The sequence below is a fragment of the Narcine bancroftii genome, chromosome 1 (genome assembly GCF_036971445.1).
Source record: "Narcine bancroftii isolate sNarBan1 chromosome 1, sNarBan1.hap1, whole genome shotgun sequence".
In the NCBI taxonomy this organism is placed as follows: Eukaryota; Metazoa; Chordata; class Chondrichthyes; order Torpediniformes; family Narcinidae; genus Narcine; species Narcine bancroftii.
The window spans coordinates 409,055,760-409,078,976 of record NC_091469.1 but is presented as its reverse complement, the minus strand read 5'-3'; the positions used below and the strand labels follow the sequence as shown (position 1 = coordinate 409,078,976).

The window sequence follows — 23,217 nt, the reverse complement described above, 5'->3', positions numbered from 1 at the left end:
CCATCGAGTGATTCAAGGCATTCCTGGAGTTGCCAACATTTCTGATGACATCATAGTCCATGCACCAATGAAGGAAGAGCATGACAAACGGTTGAGGCGTGTACTATCTAGACTACAGGAGGCAGGCCTTACCGTGAATGGAAACAAGTGCCAGTTCGGTGTGTCAGAAATGGACTTCATTGGTCACAGACTTACACGGGAAGGACTAAACCCTGCAGAGGCCAAGGTGAAAGCTATTGCAGAGGCACGTGCACCTCAGAACGCAGCAGAGGTGAGGAATTTCCTGGGATTGGTCAATTTTTGTGCAAAGTTCATTCCTAATTTCACTACAGTGGCAGAACCACTAAGGAAACTAACCAGGAAAGGTGTACCATTTCATTTTGGATCTGAGCAGAAGAAAGCGTTCACAGAGCTGAAGCAAAGCCTGACAGATGCAAAAACTCTTGGATATTACGATCCGGCGGCATCAACCAAAGTCATAGCGGATGCCAGCCCGGTTGGTTTAGGAGCCGTGTTGGTCCAGATGCATGATGGAGGACCAAGAATCATTGCCTATGCCAGCAGATCGTTATCAGATGTGGAAAGAAGATACTCTCAGACAGAGAAAGAAACACTCGGACTTGTATGGGCCTGTGAGAGGTTCCATGCATATTTATACGGCATTGAATTTGAACTCATCACAGATCATAAGCCATTAGAGGTGATCTATGCACCTACATCCAAACCATGTGCCAGAATAGAGAGATGGGTACTCAGACTACAACCCTACAAATATAAAGTAATCCACATTGCAGGGAAAGCAAATATTGCAGATCCGCTGTCCAGATTGGTGAAGGATGGTGGTCCACAATCCAAGTCAGAATTGGGAACAGAAACAGAGAGCTTTGTACGCTTCGTAGCTATTCAGTCGACACCGAAAGCTGTGACTACGAAGGAGGTCGAGAGAGAATCCGAACGTGATCCAGAACTCATGGAAGTAAGAGAATGCATACAGAGTGGACAATGGGACAAGTGTACTCACAAGGCTTACATTCCCATTAGAGATGAACTTTGTTGCATCGGACAGTGTGTATTAAGAGGTTGCAGATTGGTGATACCGCAAAGATTGAGACCGAAGATCGTATCCTTAGAGCATGAAGAATACCTAGGTATTGTTGGTACCAAGCAAAACCTCAGGACCAAAGTACGGTGGCCAGGTTGTGATAAAGACGCAGAGAAATTTGTTAAAACTGGTCACGGATGTCAAATCACAAGTAGGAGTAATCCGCCAGAACTGATCCAGAGTACGCAACTCCCGACAGGACCATGGATCGACGTAGCTGTTGATTTTCTTGGACCTTTACCGACGGGTGAATCAATTATGGTAGTGATAGATCACTACAGCAGATACTATGAGTACGTGGTGTTGAAGTCCACAACCACTGAAAAAAACAATACAAGCATTAGCAGAGATATTCGCAAGATATGGATTACCTGTTACATTATACTCTGACAATGGTCCACAATTCATTTCAGAGACATTTGCGGAATACATGAGGACCACAGGTATCCACCATCATAAAGTAACTCCGAAATGGCCGCAAGCCAATGGAGAAGTAGAGAGACAAAATCAGTCTATTGAAAAACGATCGAGGATTGCACACGCAGGACAAAATTGGCGAGAAGCATTGCTATCTTATGTGGCTGTCTATCGAGCAACGCCTCATGAAACCACTGGAAAATATTCTGCAGAAGCATTTTTTGGGAGAAAAATCCGCACAAAAATGCCAGAAATAAAGGAAATCCGAGACGACCAGGAGATGAGGGACCACGATGCTGAAAAGAAAGGTGCAGCAAAGCTGTACACAGATTCGAAACGTGGAGCCAAGTACTCAGACATCATGCCAGGAGATAATGTTCTAGTGAGGCATGAAACCGGTGGTAAGCTAGACACACCTTATTACCATCAACCCTATACTGTCGTATCCAGAAGTGGCAGTATGGTGACAGTCAAGTCTCCGACTGGAGTCCTGTATAAGAGAAATGTATCAGGTGTAAAAAGGTACCAGTCCAGAGATACATCTAGCGAAGAGGTTGAAAGGCCAATACGAGATGCTGAAACTGAGAGACCTGATGATGTTCCAGAGGCAGTTACCAGCACTCCTGATGAAGTGACTAGAGTGCCAGAAACACACGAAGCCGTGGCGAGCAGTATTTCCGACGCTGAGAGTGAACAACCGAGAAGCGACGACAATATCACAGGCAGGCCGAAATGAAACCGGAAAGCGCCCAAACGATACGAAGACTTTGTGCCATAGTTTTAATAAGAACTTTGGGACAGTATTTTAATCTTATATCATAAAGTGCATGTATGAGTGCTGTAGGAAGTAAATTATATGTAGTTGAGTTATAGTATTACCATTAGTTACGATGTTTGTAGGTTTCCGAGGGATATTGGTAAGTGAAGGTAAAGTTTATTTCTGATTAAAGGAGGGATGTCATGATAATGAATATGTATGAGATGTACCAGAAGTCACATGGTATGAGAGAGAGAGATAAGAGCACAAGCAGAACAAAGGAAACTGGAAAATAAAGACACTGAGAAGTTTACCTGATAAAACTTGCGTTCGATATTTTATTAACTTCACATTTCGGGCCACAAATGTGACAGCATCTTTCTACACAAATAATATTAATTCCATTTTCCATTGCAGTGGGGTACCCACCAAGGGTATCCATCGTCTCCTCTTATTTTCACCATTGCAATTGAACTATTAATTCTAGTCTTCTCCTACCTTTAAAGGGATTGTTTAAAACAAACTGGAAAAAAGAGTTTCATTATACACAGATGATTTGCTGCTGTTTGTAGCAAATCCAGAGATTCTATCCATTTTGGAGAAGTTTGACTCATTTCAAGTTACATATTAAATCTTCAAGAGCAAATACAGCAGCTCTGCAACTCAACCAATTAGACCCTGCCTTTTCAGTTCAATCAGGTTTTAAGCTCCTAGATGTAAATATCACATGCACATTTTCTAACCTCCTAATAAATTTTTTTACCATCTTATTGACCAGGTGAAATCATATTTTCAGAGGTGGAGCAATTTATTTGCCCTTGTCACTAATGAGCAGAATAAATGTAGGTAAAATGAATATATTACCAAGATTTCTCTTTTTATTTCAAACTATTCTTTTATTTCTTCCAAAATAATTTTTCACCTCTCTGGATAATTTCTTTCTTTATTTGGAATGGGAAATTTTAAATTTTAAGAGTTTGCAAAGCTCTATTGCAAAACTGAATGGTTAGTGAAGGACTCACTCTTCCCAATTTTACTACTGGGCATTGTACATATTGCTCTCTTGGTGCAAACTGAAGGAGTTGTTTTGCAAATCATCTTCTTTAGCTGCCATGGCATATTCTTCATTGCCCATACCAACAATCCAGTGGTGCTCAATACAATAAAAATTTGGACAGCTGAGATATCATTTCAAGTGGGCAGCTGCATCAATTCAGGATCCCCTAAATAACAATCACTTATTCTCACCATCACTTACCAATCCTATTTATACTGAATGGCAAACTATAGGGATCAAACGTCTTCAAGACATTTACTCGGACTGAGCGTTTAGCACAGTGGTTCTCAATCTTTTTCTTTCCACTCACATACCACTTTAAGTAATCCCCATGTCATCTATGATTAGTAAGGGATTGCTTAAGGTGGTATGTGAGTGGAAAGGGAAGGTTGAGAATCACTGCTCTCGACCCAATTTTGCTTGAGAAAAATTGTCATTGGCCCATTTTCTTTGGAGTTATGAAATCGTGCACATAACAAGTCAATTCGGAACGATTACAAAAATGGTTTACAACCTTTTTCTTTCTACCCACAAATTACCTTAAGCAATCCCTTACTAATCACAGAGCACCTATGGCAAAGAGAACACTTAAAGTAGTAAGTGAATGGAAAGAAAAAGATTGAGAACCACAGCAGCTTTACTTCTCTGTCTCACATAAATGGTTTATTTGCATCACACTTTTATTTTGCTACTTTCAGATTCAACATACTATTTTAAAATCTCTCAAACTTCCCCCATTACCTGTCAAACAACCCTGAGAAAATCTAGTATCAGGAGTGACTGGGATAATTTAAAAAATTTATAGTTCCATTCTGTTATCAAAAGGCATTCACTTTCCAAAATAAAAACAGAATTGGAGCAAGAATTAGAAATGAAAATTGAGGAGAAAATGTGGAAAGAGGCTATTGAGGGAATTTGCTCTACCACCTCCTGCAGTTTAAGGTGTGACACAGGGTTCACCTTTCTAAATTCAAACTGTCAGCCATTTATCCAGAAATAGAGGTCAAAAGCAGTAGGTGTAATGACTCACCTTGCCACCCAAGTCGTATGTTTTATCAGTGCCCCAAAATACAGGGGTTCTGGAGTTGAGTTTTTAGCACATTATCTAAAATATAAAGCCATAGAAAAATATAGCACAGAAAACAGGCCATTCAGCGCTTCCAGTCTGTGCTGAAACAGAGTGGAACGGTTGGAGTAGCGGTTAGTGCAGCGCCTTTACAGCACCAGAGATCAGGACTGTACCAGGGTTTGAATTCCACGCTGTTTGTAAGGAGTTTGCATGCTCTCCCTGTGACTGCATGGGTTTTCTCTGAGGTCTCTGGTTTCCTCCCACCCTTCAAAATCGCACTGGGGTGTAGGTTAATTGGGTATAAAATGGGCAGCACGGACTCATAGGGCTGAATTGGTCTACTACTATGCTGTATGCCAAATTTCTTTCAATATTTTTATTAACACTGAAATTTCACATCCAAAAATACAGAGTACACATGAATATATGTTAAAATTCAAAAAGATACATTACACTTAAATCATATAATTTCATCCAAAGTACTCCATATTTTAACCAAACAGATTAGATTATATTAATATTTTATTATTTTTAAAAAAGGAAAATCTAAACTCACTACCAAGAAAGAAGCAGTTTGGCCAAAAAAAAGGAAGTCAGAATTCTTATCAGTGATAAATTACATCATTAGTTAACACTTCTACCTTCATAACAAATCAAAGATTATAAAAGTAATTCAAAAAGGGTCCCCACAGTGTTTGAAAATTTAAATTCAAACTGAAAATTGAGCATCTATTCTTCACTAAATGACAAGACATGATGTCACCTTGCCATTGAGCATGATTAGGCGGGGCAACACCGCCCGCCTAGCCATAAGAGAAATAAAATCTAATACATGATTTGGTTTAAAATCAACTTTAAAAAGTGCAGAGAAAGTTTGAAATACTTCATTTCAATATTTCTCAAGACTCTGGCATGTCCAAAACATATGAATTAATGAAGCATCTCCATTGTTGCATTTTTTCACAAGGAGATACGTTCACATAAAAATGAGATTGACTTTGGACGTGTGACCCCTATGGACTACTTTAAATTGTAGGAGAGAGTGGCGAGCACACAAAGAAGAGGTATTAAACAATTTGAAAATTACATTCCAAGTTTCTTCAGGAATTGAAAGCTATACGTCTTTCCTCTATTTCTGTATAGGTTGAGGATATGGATACAATTTAGAAAACATTTTAGTTTAATGAGATTTTCTCTCTCTAGTCCTATTTTTTCTAATTATTTCTTTAAACCTTCCATGATTGATGCAACTTTTAAAGAGTGGTATTAAATATTTTAATATTTGTCGAGGGGAGTCTCACTTCCTTTGAACAACTTTCAGTTAAATAGTCTACCAAATACTCATTTTTTTCATCATCTACAGATTAGAGATTTTTTTTTTAAATTACAATCTCAATCACATATTTCCTGAGGACTGATAAGAATTTAATTGATGTAATTTTTAGTTTACAATCTTTCTACAATATTTCCATAGCTAACATTTATATGTTAAGAATAAAAGAGGCTCCCTCAGATAAAATTTAAAAAGCCTAGGAACAGGGCCCACAGTTTTCAATTCCTGTAGGTCGAATTTAAAATTTATAAGTTAATTCGCAACCCTACCCATTGACTGCAATATTTGGAGTCTCTGACAACTCCCTATACTCTACAGAAAGAGGCAATAGCATTTAAGTTTCTATTAGCCAAGTGTCTAGTCTTGTTGCAATGGAAGTCTGAAAGGGGTCCCTCCATTACACAATGGATTCAGGACATCAATTTATTTAATAAACTGGATTAAATCAAATTCACATAAAGAGGCTCCAGTGGATTTTTTTTCATAACTGGCAAACCTTTATGCATTATTTTTCTGAATTACGAGTACTTTTGGAGTAATGGCTTACTGTACCAGTATAATCAATATACCAATAATACTGTCAGCAAAGGAGCCAAGGTGGTCAGGGAGTATAGAGTGGGGGCTGGGGATTTGGGAGTGTATGAATATCTATGTACATGTGTGTTTTTTTTCTATGAAAAGGGGGACACAACACACATCTTCATAATGTGAACAAAGTTGTTTTGATGCTCAATAAATATATTTTGAAAAAAAAACAACATTATGCATAACAGATTTTTTGAATTAATTACTTTATATATTTAGTGGGGGAAATTACATGATTCAGAACATTTGTGGAATCAGTAATATTATATTATGTAATGTAATATGTAAGTGTACAACACAAAACCCATTAGTGTAAAATTTATGTTTCCTCTTGAATAATTACGGGCATTTAAAAAAAAATTTTTTTTAGCTCAGTTAGTTTCAAGAATGATTTCAGTGGGCATTTATTCATTTCTATTCTTGAAATTTTATTTTTAAATAGTATCTTGTATGTGTGATACAAATTTCTCCTCTCTAAATTAGCCTTCAGGAAGTCCTGGAGATATATTTTGACTAACACTCAAGAGTTAAAGAGGTTTCTGATTAAAATAATCAGCTCAGCAACTTTCAAGGTTACAGCAACATCCAACATTCTGATAATCTCACCAACATACTTATTTATTCTCCCTGCCCCTGCATGATGAGTAGTCGGAATGAATGTGTAGAAAATCCTACAAAGTATTTATTCTGAAGGAAACTCCTGTAAGTTTTTACATCTTGGGGGAAAAAAAGAAATCACAACAGTCAAGTTCCCAATAAATTCTTAGAATGTTAAATCCCTTCAAAATAAAAGTAACATATTTAGCAAGAATTTAAATGTTAATTAATAAAGCTCAGTTTGAACTTGGGCTGTATTAGTTAGACATGCCTTGGAAACTAATCAATTCAAATGTATTTAACCAGACAAAAGTTCAATGGGTGGTGGCCTCAAAGGGATCCTTCCTAGTGTAAACTTCTTTGCTTCGAATTCTCGCAGGTCATCTGCTGAAAGTTGTGCCTGGGGTGTGTACAATGCATCACATCCACTAACTAAATTATTGCTTGCAGCGATATTGTGTGGCTGAGGGATGGATACTGGTATTGCACCAAAAACATTTGTTGTTGTTGTCGCTGCTGCGACTGTGCTACCAAAGGCCTTAGCTGATGCTTTTACAGTGCTCCCAAATGTTGAAGATGTAGGTGCAAAACTCCCAAAACCACCAGAGGCTGTTGTGTTGCTTCCAAATGGAGCAGAGTTTCCAGATACAGCGAGAGAAGGGGTAGAAGTGGCCGCAGAACTACCAAATACAGAAAATGAACTAATTGTCGCAGGAGTCCCAAATGTAGGCCTGCTTCCAAAGACTGAAGCAGGACCAGGCTTGGTTCCAAATCCAGACTGTGAAAGGGCTGAAGATGTTGAGCTTCCAAATGCAGGGGCTGCTGTGGCATTTCCTAGTGCAGCGCTGGGTTTGAAGCTAAATGTGTTGATGCTTAGAGTGGAAGTGGCAAAACCTAGGGAAACAAACAAATCCAAGAGAGGCATGTAATTTATTTGTTAAACCACCCACAAGAAGCAAATTGCACACAAACTTAAAATAATGTAAAACTGTTCTCTTGATGTTCTCCAATTTCAGCCAAAAAAGATCAAGACACAGTTTCACAAATGTTTTAGTTACTTCAGCGATGCTTTGTCCAGCTCCTACAATTACATGAATAAAATCATTTTCACAGTATTTTGTAATAATAGGCCATTAATTTCTCAATAATCAATGATTCTTCAAGTTGGCTGCAAAACAATAGAGCATCTTTTGGGCAGGAAACACTTCCAGTGGCTGCTGAACCCCACATTTAACTTTGTGGAATTGCTATCATTTTCAGTATACCGTAATTGCACTGGAAGCTGTCAACATGAACGCCGTTACAACCACAATCTGTTGTTTTCTATTTATAGCTGTGTCCTAGCAGGCACCATTTACAGGAGTCAAAACCCCTTGCACAATTCTCTCCACTGAATGGTAGAAATGTCTCACATGGAAGAATATTGTAGGTTCTATACTGAATAGCAAAAGTGTGATCAGAGGGTAGGCAGGTGAAATTCAGACACCATAAGCTGCAAATTAATAGCTATTTTGTTTTAACATCTAATGTTCTTCTACCTCTTTACATGCTCATCATTTCTTTCTACAGGTTTTGAAGTTGAAAATCACAAAATGAAGAGGTCCCAGAACCAATCCTCGAGGAACTCCACTAGACACAACACTCTAATCCAAATGTACTCCCTCCACCACAATCCCTTGCTTTCTACAGGCAAGCCAATTCTGAATCCACATGGCCAAGCTTCCCTGGATCCCATGTCTTTAGATTTTCTGAATAAGCCCAGCATGTGGAACCTTGTCATAAACCTTACTAAAATCCATGCAGACCACATCCACTGCACTACCCTCATCAATGTCTCCTCAAAGAACTCTATCAGGCTTGTGAGACATGATTTGCTCTTCACAAAGCCATGCTGACTGTCCTTGATCAGTCTATGATTCTGTAAATGCCCATAGATCCTATCTCTAAGAATCCTTACCAACACTTTGGCCACCACAGATGCAAGGTTCACTGGTCTATAATTACTTGGACTTTCCCTACTACCTTTTTTGAACAAGGGGACAACATTTGCCTCCCTCCAATCCTCGGGTACCATTCCCGTGGATAACAAGGACAGAAACATCCTTGCCAGGTTAAATGCCATGTCCTGGTTTCCGTAGGCCGCGTGCAGCCATGTTTTTTCTAGCGCGCTTGCGCTAGTGCCAACTGGGGCATGTGCATTGGATTGGCATACCAGGGCCACTGGCGTCACTTCCACCTTAGGGAGGTTTGGGCTCGAGTTTAAATTCTAAATTTTGAGGAAATGAGAAAGGACCTAGAAAGTGTGGATTGGGATACATTGCTTTCTGACAAGAATGTGCTAAGTAAGTGCAAGACCTTTGAAAGTGAAATTTTGAAAGTACAGAGTTTGCATGTTCCTATCAGAATTAAAGTAAACAGGCATAGGGAACCTTGATTTTTGAGGGATATTAGATATCTGGAAGAAGAGAATCGGTAAAGGCAACAAGGAGCAAATGAAATTTAAAAAATACAAGAAAGAAATTAAGAAGGTTGCTTTGGCAAACAATGTGAGGAAATACCAAAGGTATATTAAGAACAAAATGATAGTAAGGGACAAAATTTGTTCCCTTGAAGATCAGAGTGGTTAGCTATGCATGGAGCCAGAAAAGATGGGGGAAGATCTTAAATGTTTTTTTTCCCCAATCAGTATTAACTCAGGAAACTGGCACAAAGTCTAGCAAAATAAGGAAAACAAGCAGTGAGGTCATGGCCCCTATGCAGATTAAAGAGGAGGAGATGCTTTCTGATTAAAGCAAATCAGGGTGGATAAATCCCCAGGCAGACACTATATTCACTCGGACCTTCAGGAAGGTTAATGTTGAAATTGCAGAGGCTCTGGCAGAAATATTTAAAATGTCCTTAGCCATGGGATTGGAGTATAGTTCATGTTATTCTGTTGTTTAAAAAAGGCTCCAAAAGTAACCCAGGAAATTAAAAGGCCAGAGAGCCTGACATCAGTAGTAGGTAAATTATTGGAAGGCATCCTAAGAGATTGGATTTACAAGTATTTGGATAGCCAGGGACTGATTAGGGGTAATCAACATGGCTTTATGCATGGTAGGTCATGTTTAACCAATCTTATAGAGTTTGTTTGAGGAGTTACCAGGAAAGTTGAAGGAAGGCTGTGGATGTTGTTTATATGGACTTTAGTAAGGCCTCTGCCAACGTCCTACATGGGAGGTTAGTCAGGAATGTTCAGACACTCTGTATTCATGGTGAAGTAGTAAACTGGATTTGACATTGGCTATATGGAGAACCCAGAGAGTGATAGTGGATGATGGCTTCTCAGACTGGAAGTCTGTGACTAGTGGTGTGCCTCAGAGGTCAGTGCTGGGACCATTTATGTTTGTCATTTACATCAATGATCTGGTTGATAATGTGCAAATTGGATTACACTAAAATTGGAGGTGTGGTGGACAGCTTTCAAAGTTTGCAGAGGGATTTGGACCAACTGAAAAAATTGGTTGAAAAATGGCAGATGTATATTCTGAAATGTGGACTTTCTTAATTGTATATGCTCCAAATATTGATGATGAGAAATTTATTCAGAAAACATTTCTTAATCTAGCAAAGGCACACGAAAATATTTTAATTGGAGGGTATTTTAATTTCTGCTTAGATCCATTGTTGGATAGATCTACTCGAGTAGTGACAAGAACAAAAGAAGTAAAAGCTATATTGGTATCAATGAGATTTGAATTTAATAGATGCATGGAGGATTCATCCTAGAAAGAAAGAATATTCATTTTATTCAAGTAGGCATGACATTTATTCTAGAACTGATCAATTTTTAATTTCAGGACAAATGCAAGCTAGGATTCTTGAAGATGATTATAAAGTGAGGATTTTATCTGATCATTCACCTTCATTAATAACAAGTGAAATGCCTGACAAAGAGAAAATGATTTATAGATGGAGATTGAATTCATTATTACTGAAAAGAAAAGATTTTTTGAGTTTGTTAGAATACAAATTTGGACATTTGTGATATAAGCTTGAACACTGTATATGATGTTTATTATGAGATCCTTTGAAAGTGTATTTAAGAGGTCAAATTATACACTTTACTTCTAAAATTAAAAAGATATATATGAGAGAGATTGATCAGTTAGAAAGAAGAATAACAGTTTTGGAAAAGGATCTTCAAAAACAGGGTTCTGAAGATAAGCATAGACAATTAATTAATAAAAACTTCAGTATCACATAGTGGTTCTCGACCTTTTTCTTTCCACTCACATACCACTTTAAGTTTACCCAATGCCATATGTGCTCTGTGATTAGTAAGGAATTACTTAAGGGTAGAAAGAAAAAGTTTGAAAACTACTGTTTTAATCGTACTTAATTGACTTGTTATGTGCATGGTTTCATAACTCTAAAGGAAATGGTCCAGTGACAATTTTTCTGAAGCAAAATATTTTAATAACAATTGGGTCTAAAGCAGTGATTCTCAATCTTCCCACTACTCACATACCACCTTTAGAAATTCCTTACTAATCACAGATGGCATAGGTATTACTTAAAGTGGTATGTGAGTGGAAAGAAAAAGGTTGAGAACCACTGCTATAACACATTACAAACTTATAGAACAGATAAAGCAATTACAAGTACAAAAAGATGTTATGAATTAAGTGAAAGAACACAAAGTACCTGCTTGGCAATTAAAAACAGCAAATTTCGAGAACAATTAATGCAATTAAAAAGGATACTAATGTTATTACTTATAAGCCTCAAGAAATAACTGAATCCTTTAAGAAATTTTATTCAAAATTGTATAGCTCGGAATCTTTAAAAGACAAAAATAAAATAGATATTTATCATAGGTAATTTTGCCTAGATTAGATTTGGAAAAGCAAACTGAATCCAGTGCTCTCTTTACTCAGTTAGAGATGAGGGAGGCTATGAGTTCATCACAGAGTAATAAATCTCCAGGAGAGGATGGATTGCCATCTGAATTTTATAACGAATTTAAAGATTTACTAATACTTATCTTTATGGAAGTATTAGAATAGGCTTTGGAAACCCATACTTTACAGAATAATTTTTGATGGTAATAATTACAGTGATACCTAAAAAAAGATAGAGACACTTTAAAACCTTCATGTTATACACCTATTTCATAATTAAATGTAGATTATAAGATTGTTGCAAAAATTTTGGCAAATAGAATGACTAAATTGCTACCTAAATTAATAAACATGGATCAGACAGGTTTTGTAAAAAAGCAACAGTCAGCTGAAAATGTGGCCAGATTACTTAGTAAAATCCATTAAGCACAAAAAAGAGGAGATTGGAGTGTTGCAGTGGCTTTAGATGCAGAAAAAGTGTCTGATAGACTGGAATGGGACTTTTTGTTTAAATTGTTGGACAAAATGGATTTTACCTTGGTAAAATGGATCAGGGCATTATATAAAAATCCTAAAGCTGAAGTAATGACTAATGGACAAGTATCTGCACTGCTTCAGTTGACAAGACCAAATAGTCAAGGGTGTTCCTTATCTCCAGCTTTGTTGATTTTAGCTATAGAACAACATCCAGAAGCAATTTGGAGTGATCTAGAAATGAAGGGACTTAGAATTGGTCAAGAAGAGCATAAAATTAGTTTATTTGCAGATATGATATATTTGACTGAACCTGAAACTTCTTTACAAAAAAATTATGTTAAATTGGAAGAATATGGGAAAATTTCGGGTTATAAAATAAATTGGATAAAAGTGAAATTATGCCATTAATAGAAGGAGATAGTGACAAAGGGATATTCAGTTTAAATGGCCAAAATGGTATTAAATATTTACGGACTTGGAGAGATAATAATTTAAAGAATTTATATAAACTGAATTATTTATCACTATTTAAAAAGGTTGAGAAAGATTTTTTAAAATGGATCAATTTACCTATGACTTTCGTGGGAAGGGTTAATTATATTTCCAAGAATACAATATCTTTTTCAAACAGTACCTATTTCAATAACTCAAAATATTTTCCTAGAATTGAACAAATATAAAAGGAAATTCCTCTGGAAAATAAAATGTCAAGAGTTTCCAGAGAAAAGTTAATATGGAAATATGAATTGGGAGACCTACATCTTAATTTTAAAAATTATCATCGAGCAGCACAAATGAAATTTCTTACCTCTTTTTGTAAAGAGAAGAAAAATCGGCATGGGTTAAAATAGAATTGAATAAAATAGGAGAGAGACCATAATGACCATTATAAGCTGTGTTCCAGCTTATAATATTCACATGAAGCAAAATTTTCTTATTCAACATGTTTAATAACATGGATTGGAAAGAAGGTTGCAGAACAGATTGAATTAAATCATTCAAAATTAAAGTAGATGTAAATGTCTGGTTGAAAGATTGTTACAAAGCAATTAATTCATTGTTATTTTGCGTCAGAAATTCTATTTAAAAATAAAATTTTTAAAAAGGACAATCAACTTCCTGAAAATTATCTCTAAATAAAAGATAAAATATTAGCTGGGTGATGAAACAGGCAGTAAATAAGTTATAAGTAGCAGCTGGTAAAATGACACCAAATAAATTAAAGAAATCTTTATTTTGTCCAAAAGTACAAAAGATTTTCCCTCCATTTTTTTGTAAGATAAACTCACCTGATGAGTTAAATGTTGAACTCGGCACATTACCAAAACATTCTGATAGTTTCTGCTGATTAGGCTTCCTGAATTCAGTACTCTGAAGAGCAGAAAAAGAAAACATGACAGACTTCTACTCGTATAATTGATGAACTCATCATAGAATACACGATGATGGGAACAACATCTCCTCCCCTTTACAATCAACATAGGTGCACCCCAAAGTTGCGGCTTAGTCCAGCTCTACATCTGCACCCATGACTGTGCGGCTAGGCAGAATTCAAATGCTATCTACAAATTTGCTGACCACGGTCATCGGCAGAAACACAGACAGTAATGAGAAAGTGTACAGGAGTGAGATAGATAAGCTGGTTTAGTGGTGTCACAACAACAACCTTGCACTCAACAATATCAAAACTAAGGAAATTATTGTACACTTCAGGAAGGGGAAATCAGGGGAACATAAACATCGAGGAGTCAGCAGTGGAAAGGATTAAGAACTTCAAATTTCTAGGTGTCAACATCTCTGAAGATCTATCCTGGGGCTTCCACATCAATGCAATCATGAAGAAGGCTCACCAGTGGCTATACTTCGTGCAGAGTTTGAGGGGATTTGGTATGTCACCAAAGACTCTTGCAAAATTTCTACATGTACTATGGAGAGCATTCTGATTGGTTGCCGCACTCCCTGATATGAAGGTGCCAATGCACAGGACAGGAAAAGAGTATAGAGGGTTGTGAACTTGGCCGATGCCATCAAGGACATCAGTTTTTACTCCATTAAGATCATCTATAGGAGGGGGGTGTCTCAAGAAAGCAGCCTCTATTCTCAAAGATCCCCACCACTCAGGCCATGCCCTCTTCTCACCACTACCATCAGGAAAAAAACAGCTTTATCAAGTAATTAGTACTTTATAATTATTTTGCAACACTAGCTAATTTTACCACTGATACTCCTGCAGATGAATTTGGTTTCTTCAGCTCAAGCATCCTGTTCTTATGTTGACTTGATAATTGTCTAATGGAGTCTACCTAAATGAAAATACAGCAAATTAAAGAACTCAGTAACCAATAAAATCATTACATTATACATGATTAACTGTCTGATGAAATTGTGCTTACAATTCTTTTTGTAATTCAATGACAGCACTAGACCTGCTGGTAACCAGAATATTTTCACACTTCTTTATAGTAAACACCTATAATTTTTTTTTTAAAGATGGAAACCTCACCAGTTTTGAAAAAGGGTCCAGGACCTGAAACAAGTTCTCTTTCTGCAAGTGTTGAATGTTTCCAGCATTTTGTTTTTATTTCAGATTTTCTGCATTTGCAGATTTTCATTTTCATTTGTTCAATGTAAGGTATTTACAGAAATTGAAGGAAACAACTGTGAAGGTAGTAGTAAAACATAAAAATCTGCAGACACTGATTGAAGTAAAAACACAATGCTGGAGAAATTCAGTAGGTCAGTGTACTTCATATAGTCATATAGCAAAGATAAAGATATATAACCACTATTTCAAGCTTGAGCGAGGACAACCAGACACCCTGCAAAATTAGTTGGTAATTGTGACAACCAAAATCAATTCAATTACAACATTCTTGCATAAAGGCAGTTTTCATTCATGCTCATTCCATTCAGACATCAAACACTCAATTGTTAAAATATATGTTACTGTGATCTAATTTTAAACATCCTGCAGTTGGGATTTTCAAATACTGCTAAGATCACATACCAAGGGTCCCTGCAATTTATTACAGTAAAATCCTGATATCCGGCACCTATGGGGATTGGTAGATGCTAGATATCTGTGTTATTTGCCGGATGCTTGAGATTGCATGTTGCATGATTGGTGAACTAATCATTAGGGGTGCCAATTTTAAACTTTTGTATTTGTTCCATGATTTCTTTGCCTGTTGCCTGAATTCTGGATAACGGGGATTTTACTGCAGATTTTTTTTCAGAAATTTATTTTCCTCACATTTCAAAGTCACCAACACAGAAAAAGATGATGAATGTGTTTTATTATTACTATTGCATAAAGAAGTTGGTGTGCATATACCTTAATATATTTACTTCGAAAATATTCAGCATGTCAGTCAGTAGCCCCTTTTCCTAGTTAATTGGCTGTGCAGTGTCCTGGGATAGGAAGCCCCTTGTGCCGTTTCCACTGGGTCACCCTTAACTGGGCCACTAATTGCTTTTCCACTGAACACAACTCATCCTGGGGATCGGAGTGTTCTACAATGACTTTCTGATAGTCCCTTTTCCACTGGTTTTATCAGCACGCCGGCATCAGCAAACATCGGTGATACGAAATGGGGTAGAGGATGTTAATCTCCAGCGTGAAACAATGTCATTTGACACTGGCGTTCAGACAGTGTTCCTTTTCCACTGGACCCTGTCCCAGTAAATTCCCAGTCAGTTCCTGGGACAGGGTCCCAGTGGAAAAGGGGCTTATGATTGAAGTATGCAAAGGCTTGCAAGCCAATTAGTTAACAGAATGTTCCACTTGTTAAAAATTCAAAATCTGCTTGTTTAGCTTAATATCCATGAAAAAAAAATCAAATTATTTTAGTCTAGTTATTAATCATTCATACTGTGGTGACAAGGGTCTAAATTCATATAAATGACTGACAAATATCCTTGAAAGGGATAAACATTATAGTTTTCAATTATTTTAATTTGCACTAAGTCACACTATCCTGCCCACCTGGGATAGAGACGAACCATCACTATAGTCAATCCCACCACTGCCCTCAATTCCTTGCTGTAACATATTCCAAATGGAAGCAGCTGAAGCAAGTTGGCCATGGAAAGATCAGTATATTAACAGCTAGAAGTATATTGCACATCATCAAATGCACTTCTGCAGGAAGATCTGAGCCAACATTACTCACAAATTAAAAATTTGTTTCTATTACTTTCTATTACCTGGAGAGAAACAGTGCCCTCCATAATGCTGGGGACAAAGACATTTTTTGTCCCTGTGCTCCATAGTTTTAAATTTGTAATCAAACAATTCACATGTTACTAAAGTGCACACTCCAGGTTTTATTCAAGGTGAATTGTATACATTTTGGTTTGACCATGTATAAATTACAGCATTTTTTTAATACATAGTTCCCCCCATAATGTTTGGGATATTAGGCTTCACAGGTGTTGTGATTACTCAGGTATGTTTAATTGCTTCATTGGTGCAGGCATATGAGAGCTAGGATTACTTCTAAGCTTTTGATCACCTTTGGAATCTGATATTGCCATTTTTCAACACGAGGACCAGATTTTTGCCAATGAAAGAATAAAACAGTAAGAGACATCGCTAAAACCTTAGGATTACCAAAATCAACTGTTTGGAACATCATTAAGAAGAAAGAGTGCACTGGTGAGCTCAGTCATCGCAAAAGGTTTTCCAAGGAAGACCGTCCACTGCTGATGACAGAAGAATTCTCCTCATAATGAAGAAAATTCCCCAAACATTTGTCCGACAGATCAGAAGCATTCTTCAGGAGGTAGGTGTGGATGTGTCAATTATGGTTTTACACAGCTGCCATGATAATTTCCCGTCAATAATTTTCACACTTACCTTACAGAGTGGCTGTTCACACAGGATGTTTACACTACATACCTGAGTCGTGATAGTTTCGAAGGCTGGATGTGGGAAAACGTCAACCAGGATGCAGGCCCTGCATGTGACGTACAGCGTCATTGCGTTGATGTAATCAGTGATGCATCATGCATCCTCTATTCATCAGCCCATTGTTGCAGACTGCCTGCAGGTCAGTTTAGACTGCAGCCAGTCCGCAAAAATATCTAGGGCCGCCGCAGGAAAAATTTTGGAATGGGAATGAATCTCTAATTTCCGTTACGATCTTTTTACACAGCTTGTGTTGTGGGAAATTTTTGAAAATTTCCCAATATGCAGTGGCTGTATAAAAACCATAAATGACTACTGTGTGCAGAAGACTTCATGAACAGAAAGACTACACTGCAAGATACAAACCGTGGCAAATGTGGTATGCTTTGGGGTCCTTTTAGCCTCCACATTACTTTGATACAGGTTAATCTGTCCGCAAGACTTTATAACCAGAATTCTGCAAGTTCTTTTAAAGACTTCTTGGCAAACTGTAATATAGCCATTATTTCCGTGGCTAATTATCAGTTTGCATCTTGCAGTGTAGCCCCTGTATTTTGCTCAAATGTTTTCTGTAGACATAAGTCATTGACACATCCATACTTGTCCCTTTGCAATTACAGAGCTCACTAGTGATTCTTTCTTCTTAATAATACTAAAAATAGTTGATTTTTGGAACCTTGATGTTTGGGCGATGTCTCCAACTGATTTATTCTTATTTTTCACCATCAAAATAGCTTATTTGACTTTAATTTGCATAACTCTGATCTTCATGTTGAAAAATAGCAACCAGAGACTGCAAAGGTGATCAAAAGCTTAGAAGCAAGCCTTCCTCTCATATACCTGCACCAATGAAGCAATTAAATATACCTGAGTACAGGTATGTGCTGCTGAACATCCACAATACTTTGTGAAACTGGGCGTTTTAATCCCTCTCTCCATCTGAATCCCATTCCATATTTTCAATATATTTTAAAATTGGTTCTTCCATTATTATAACTACTACTACTATTCGGTCCCTCAAACCAGGCATCTATTAATAAATGAAAGGATTGAAGATGTTACTGCCAAAGCTATTTCAAAAGGTGAACAGATGTGCCGTATTGACTCCTTTCACTATGAATAGATTTATACATCAGGAAACTCCTATCTGCACTCATCATTTAAAAATTAAATTTAAAACCTATGACCTAAAGTACTTGTTACAAGCTGTAAAAGTAATCAACTGATGCCACAGTTTAGTTACTATTTTACCAATATAGTAAAAAAAAAGTTGGATGAGCTTAACTGACTGTTTATAATTATGCTTCCAATTCACATCTCTAAAAATTCATAGCTCTTACATAATGTTGTAAGATGCCTCCTGCCCTACTGTTATAATATTCCAATCGAAGTTCTTCAGGGGAAATGTCCACAAGACCTACAGGAAAATAAAGTACATAATAAGCCACATTCTTCAGTAACATAACCCAGGGGTGGGCAACCTATGGCCCAAATTTATCCAGCCAGCTACGTGGCTGCCCCCCTCAACCCTCTGTACGCAGCTCCCCCACACTGCGCGGTGTCTCTCTGCTCAGTGCGCGAGTCCCCTACTCTGTGCATTGGAGGCACTTCCTCTCCGTGCGCAGCTCCCCTGCACTTTGTGCGCTGGAAACCCTGCTCTCAGTGTGCGGCCCCCCTGCTCTTTGCGATAGAGGCTTTTATTCTCTGTGTTCAGCCCCTGTTGTAGATACATCCCCCTCTTCCCTCCCCCACGCCCTCTGTGAGATCGTCCCTGCGTCATTCTCCCCCACTTGCAGTTTTGTTCTCTCCCCCCTTCACAATGTTGCTCTCAACCCCCCTCGTGGTGTCACTCTCCACCACTCAGTGCCATTCTTTCCCCCACTCAGTGTCATTCTCCCCTTCACAGTGTCATTCTCCCCCTTCACAGTGTCATTCTCCCCCTTCACAGTGTCATTCTCCCCCTTCACAGTGTCATTCTCCCCCTTCACAGTGTCATTCTCCCCCTTCACAGTGTCATTCTCCCCCTTCACAGTGTCATTCTCCCCCTTCACAGTGTCATTCTCCCCCTTCACAGTGTCATTCTCCCCCTTCACAGTGTCATTCTCCCCCTTCACAGTGTCATTCTCCCCCTTCACAGTGTCATTCTCCCCCTTCACAGTGTCATTCTCCCCCTTCACAGTGTCATTCTCCCCCTGCCCCACGGTGACATTCTCCAGCAGCATGTGAGAGCCTTCTCCTCTGCTTGAGACCCATCTCGTGTGAGAGACCCGTGTCTGTGAGAATCCACCTCTCTCTCTCTCTCTCTCTCTGCAACACCATCTCTTTCTGTAACGCTCCGTGTGGAACTCCTCTCTCTCACTTCCTGTTTCAGTTTGTGAGAATTTTCCTGTGTGTGTGTGTGTGTGTGTGTGTGTGTGTGTGTGTGTGTGTGTGTGTGTGTGTGTGTGTGTGTGTGTGTGTGTACACATGACACCATCTCTCTGTGTGACTCTTCATCTCTTTGCAATTATCTGCCTCTCCATCTTGGACTCCCTCTCAGAGTGTTGCACTTCCTCTCCCTGGGTTGGACTCTCCCTCTCTTTGTGTGTGGTTCCCCCTATCTCTCCCTTTGTCACTTCACTCATCCTCTCTCTGTAGGTGCTTTCAAGCTGCCTTGTAAAATGGGGTTAACCGGGCAATTTGTCTGGTTTGCGCCCCACTCACAAGAAAGAATGAAAGGGTCCGATCTGGTCAGCGTCGTCCAAAGTCAACCGGGTCCCTGTCCTACCTTGGAAGTAGTCAGGGAACCCAGTTAAACTTACCCAGGACGTGTCCACTGGTGGCTTGAACAGCAAAATGGTCGCAGGGAAACCCAAGTCAAGTGCCTATCGCGATCCAGGGTGGGGGGGGGGGGAAGAGAGGAGTCGCTGCCACGGGGACTGGGGTGGGGAGGAGGAGGAGGTTGCTGCTGTGATGGGGGGGGGGGGGAGAGACAAGTGCCACAAACAGGGGGAGTGAGGTCGCTGCCATTGGGGGGGAAAGAGGTCGATGTCACAGGGAGGGTGCCATGATCAACGGGAGAGGGGTCAGCTGCCGCGGAGTGGCAGGGAGCGTGATTGACGGCGGGAGACTGACAGCTGGTGGGGGGAGGGGTGGGGAAATTAATTTGCATGACGCCAGGTCGGCGATTTACTGGGGCTATCCCCCCCTCAGCTTAAAAGGTGCTGGAAGGCACCTTTGCCTCACTAATTGCACCTGGGTCCCAGGAGGTCTACCCAGTTGCTGCAGCTTAAAAGCAGCTTGTGACACACCTATGAGGCTCTTTGTGTGACATTCCCTCTCTCCACTGTGACATTCTCCCCCCTCACTGTCTGTTTAGGGGCTAGTTATTTTGTTTTCATTATGACTAATTTTTCTTTTTGAGTTTTATGTTTTTTTAAAAATTGTCATTATAATGACTAAGTTGTGATTTTCGGTGCATTTCCAGATTTAAAGACGCCTTCCCTGACCTGAAAATGCATCATCGCATTTATTCCATCTTCTTATTTATTTATTTCATTTATTTGTTAATTTATTTCATTTATGGTAGCATCAGTGCAGCCTGCTGTTCAACCACTGACAACACCATCTGGCCCACACTTGATAAAAGTTGCCTGCCCCTGACATATCTTTGGGACATCTCAATGGGATTCTAGCTTAAAAGCCTCAATCACCTCCAAGACCCTTTGGCTGGAGTTACAAAAGTAAAATGACGACAAAATAAAGGTGAAAAATGAAAATACATTATGACTTGGATAAACCAATCACACAAAAAAACAGAAGCATTTCGTACCTGAAACACAAGCATATTCTTTGGCAACAGAATAACAGGAGAACAGCCACTGGCCAGAGGATTCCCATACCTCAATGTCTTTTCTTAAAATTTCTCTGAAATAAATTGAAAACAATGATTTTGCATATTGTTCGCTGTGTCGAGTGTCAGGTATGGGATGCTTGGAAGGCTCAGCCTCCCAGATGCCCACATGTGCACAAGGTGCAACAAAGTGCAGCTCCTAAGATACCGTGTTAAGGAACTCAAGGTGCAGCTTGATGACCTATGGGTCATTAGGGAGAGTGAGGAAGTGATAAATTGGAACCACAGGGAGTATATAGAAAACATCGCTGTGGCCATACCCATCAGCAACCATATAACAATTACAGTACGGAAACAGGCCATATCGGCCCTTCTAGTCTGCACCGATTTGTGAAACTCCACTAATTCCACCTACCTGCTCCCTGCCCATAACCCTCCGACCTCCTCACATCTATGTACTCATCCAATCTCCTCTTAAATGACAGGACTGACCCTGCTACAACCACCTCTTCCAGGAGGTCATTCCACTCAGCCACCACTCTCTGAGTGAAAAAGCTTCCTCTCATGTTTCTTATAAAGTTTTTCCCCCAACCCTTAACTTATGACCCCTCATTCCAATCTCCTTTACCCTTAAGGGGAAGAGCCTGTTCACATCTACTCTATCTATTCCCCTCATAATTTTATATACTTCTATCCTCCAATGAATAAGGACCCAGTCTACCCAATCTTCCTCTGTATTCTAGATACTGCAATCCAGGCAACATTTTAGTAAATCTTCTCTGCACCCTCTCTACCTTATTGAAACCCTTCCCATAACTTGGAGACCAGAACTGCACACAATATTCCAAACTTGGCCTCACCATTGCCTTGAACAGTCTCAACATCACTTCCCAGCTCCTATATTCTATGCTATGATTTATAAAAGGCCAGCATACAAAAAGCCTTCTTCACCAACCTATCTACACGAGACTCCACCTTCAAAGAACGATGAACCGTTATTCCAAGATCTCTCTGTTACTCTGTATTCCTCAATAGCTTCCCCTTCACTGCATGGGTCCTGTTTTGGTTATTCTTCCCAAAATGAAGCACTTTACACTTATCTACATTATCTGCCACCTTTCAGCCCACCGTTCCAAACAGTCCAAATCCTTCTGCAGTCCACGAAAACCCTCCTCACTATCCACAACTCCCCGTATTTTTGTATCATCCACATATTTACTCACCCAATTTACCACCCCATCATCTAAATCATTAATTTAATGACGAACAACAAAGAACCCAACACCGATCCCTGAGGCACATCGCTCGTCACTGGCCTCCATCCTGACAGACAGTTGCCCACCATGACTCTCTGGTATCTTCTAGCCATTGTTGAACCCATCTGACTACCTCAATATCTATCCCTAGTGGCTAAATCTTCCTCACCAACCTTGCATGTGTAATCTTATCGATAGCCTTACTGAAATCCAAATAGACCACGTCTACTACTCTACCTTCATCAACCTTTCTAGTCACTTCCTTAAAAAGTTCAACAAGATTTGTCAAACATGACCTACCCCTCATAAACCCATGTTGGGTGTCCCTGATCAATCCCTGCCCCTCTAGATATTTATACAGGTACACAATCCTTTATCCGGACATCTAAAATCCGGAAAGCTCCAAAAACTGGCATTTTTCCCTGGTGCTGGTACAGCGGAGGGAGAGAGAGAGAGAGACAGCAGGGCAACTAGGTTGGGCGGGGGAGCATAGAGAGATGGCAGCGCGACTGGGGTGGGCGAGGGGGAGAGATACACCAGCACGACTGGAAGAGGTGGATACGGCAGCACAATTTGGGTGGGCTTAAATCTGGGGCAGTTTCCTAATTTTCTTCTTCAGCTTCTTTCTACAATCAATGTATCTTCCAAGCAACCCATCCATCCCTTGCTTCCTGTATTTAATGTAGGCCTCCCTCTTATCTCGAACCAACTTCCTAATTTCTCTTGAAAACCAGTTGTCTTGAACATTTGGCCCTGCCTTTTATCCTAACAGGAACATAAAGATTCTGCACCCTCAAAATCTCATCTTTAAATGCCCTCCAATTTTCCTCCACCTCCTTCCCAAGAAAACAAATCAGCCCAAACCACTCACTGCAAATCCCTTCTTATTTCATCAAATCTGGCTTTCCCCCCACTCAAAGACCTTCATCGTCAGACCAGACCT

At 39.2% G+C, this 23,217-nt stretch overlaps 1 protein-coding gene across 1 annotated transcript in view; it reads right to left on the bottom strand.

The window, feature by feature from the left end:
• Positions 1–6,920: 6,920 nt before the first annotated feature.
• The window catches only part of nup42 (nucleoporin 42), a 33,186-nt gene continuing 16,889 nt past the window's right edge, over positions 6,921–23,217 (bottom strand). The window contains exons 3-7 of the mRNA XM_069913885.1: positions 20,998–21,092; positions 18,527–18,603; positions 14,494–14,580; positions 13,567–13,648; positions 6,921–7,811 (exon numbers count right to left, since the gene is read on the bottom strand). Of these exons, the coding sequence (XP_069769986.1) occupies positions 7,216–7,811; positions 13,567–13,648; positions 14,494–14,580; positions 18,527–18,603; positions 20,998–21,092 (937 nt within the window). The 3' untranslated portion in view covers positions 6,921–7,215. The remainder of the gene's footprint in view (positions 7,812–13,566; positions 13,649–14,493; positions 14,581–18,526; positions 18,604–20,997; positions 21,093–23,217) is intronic.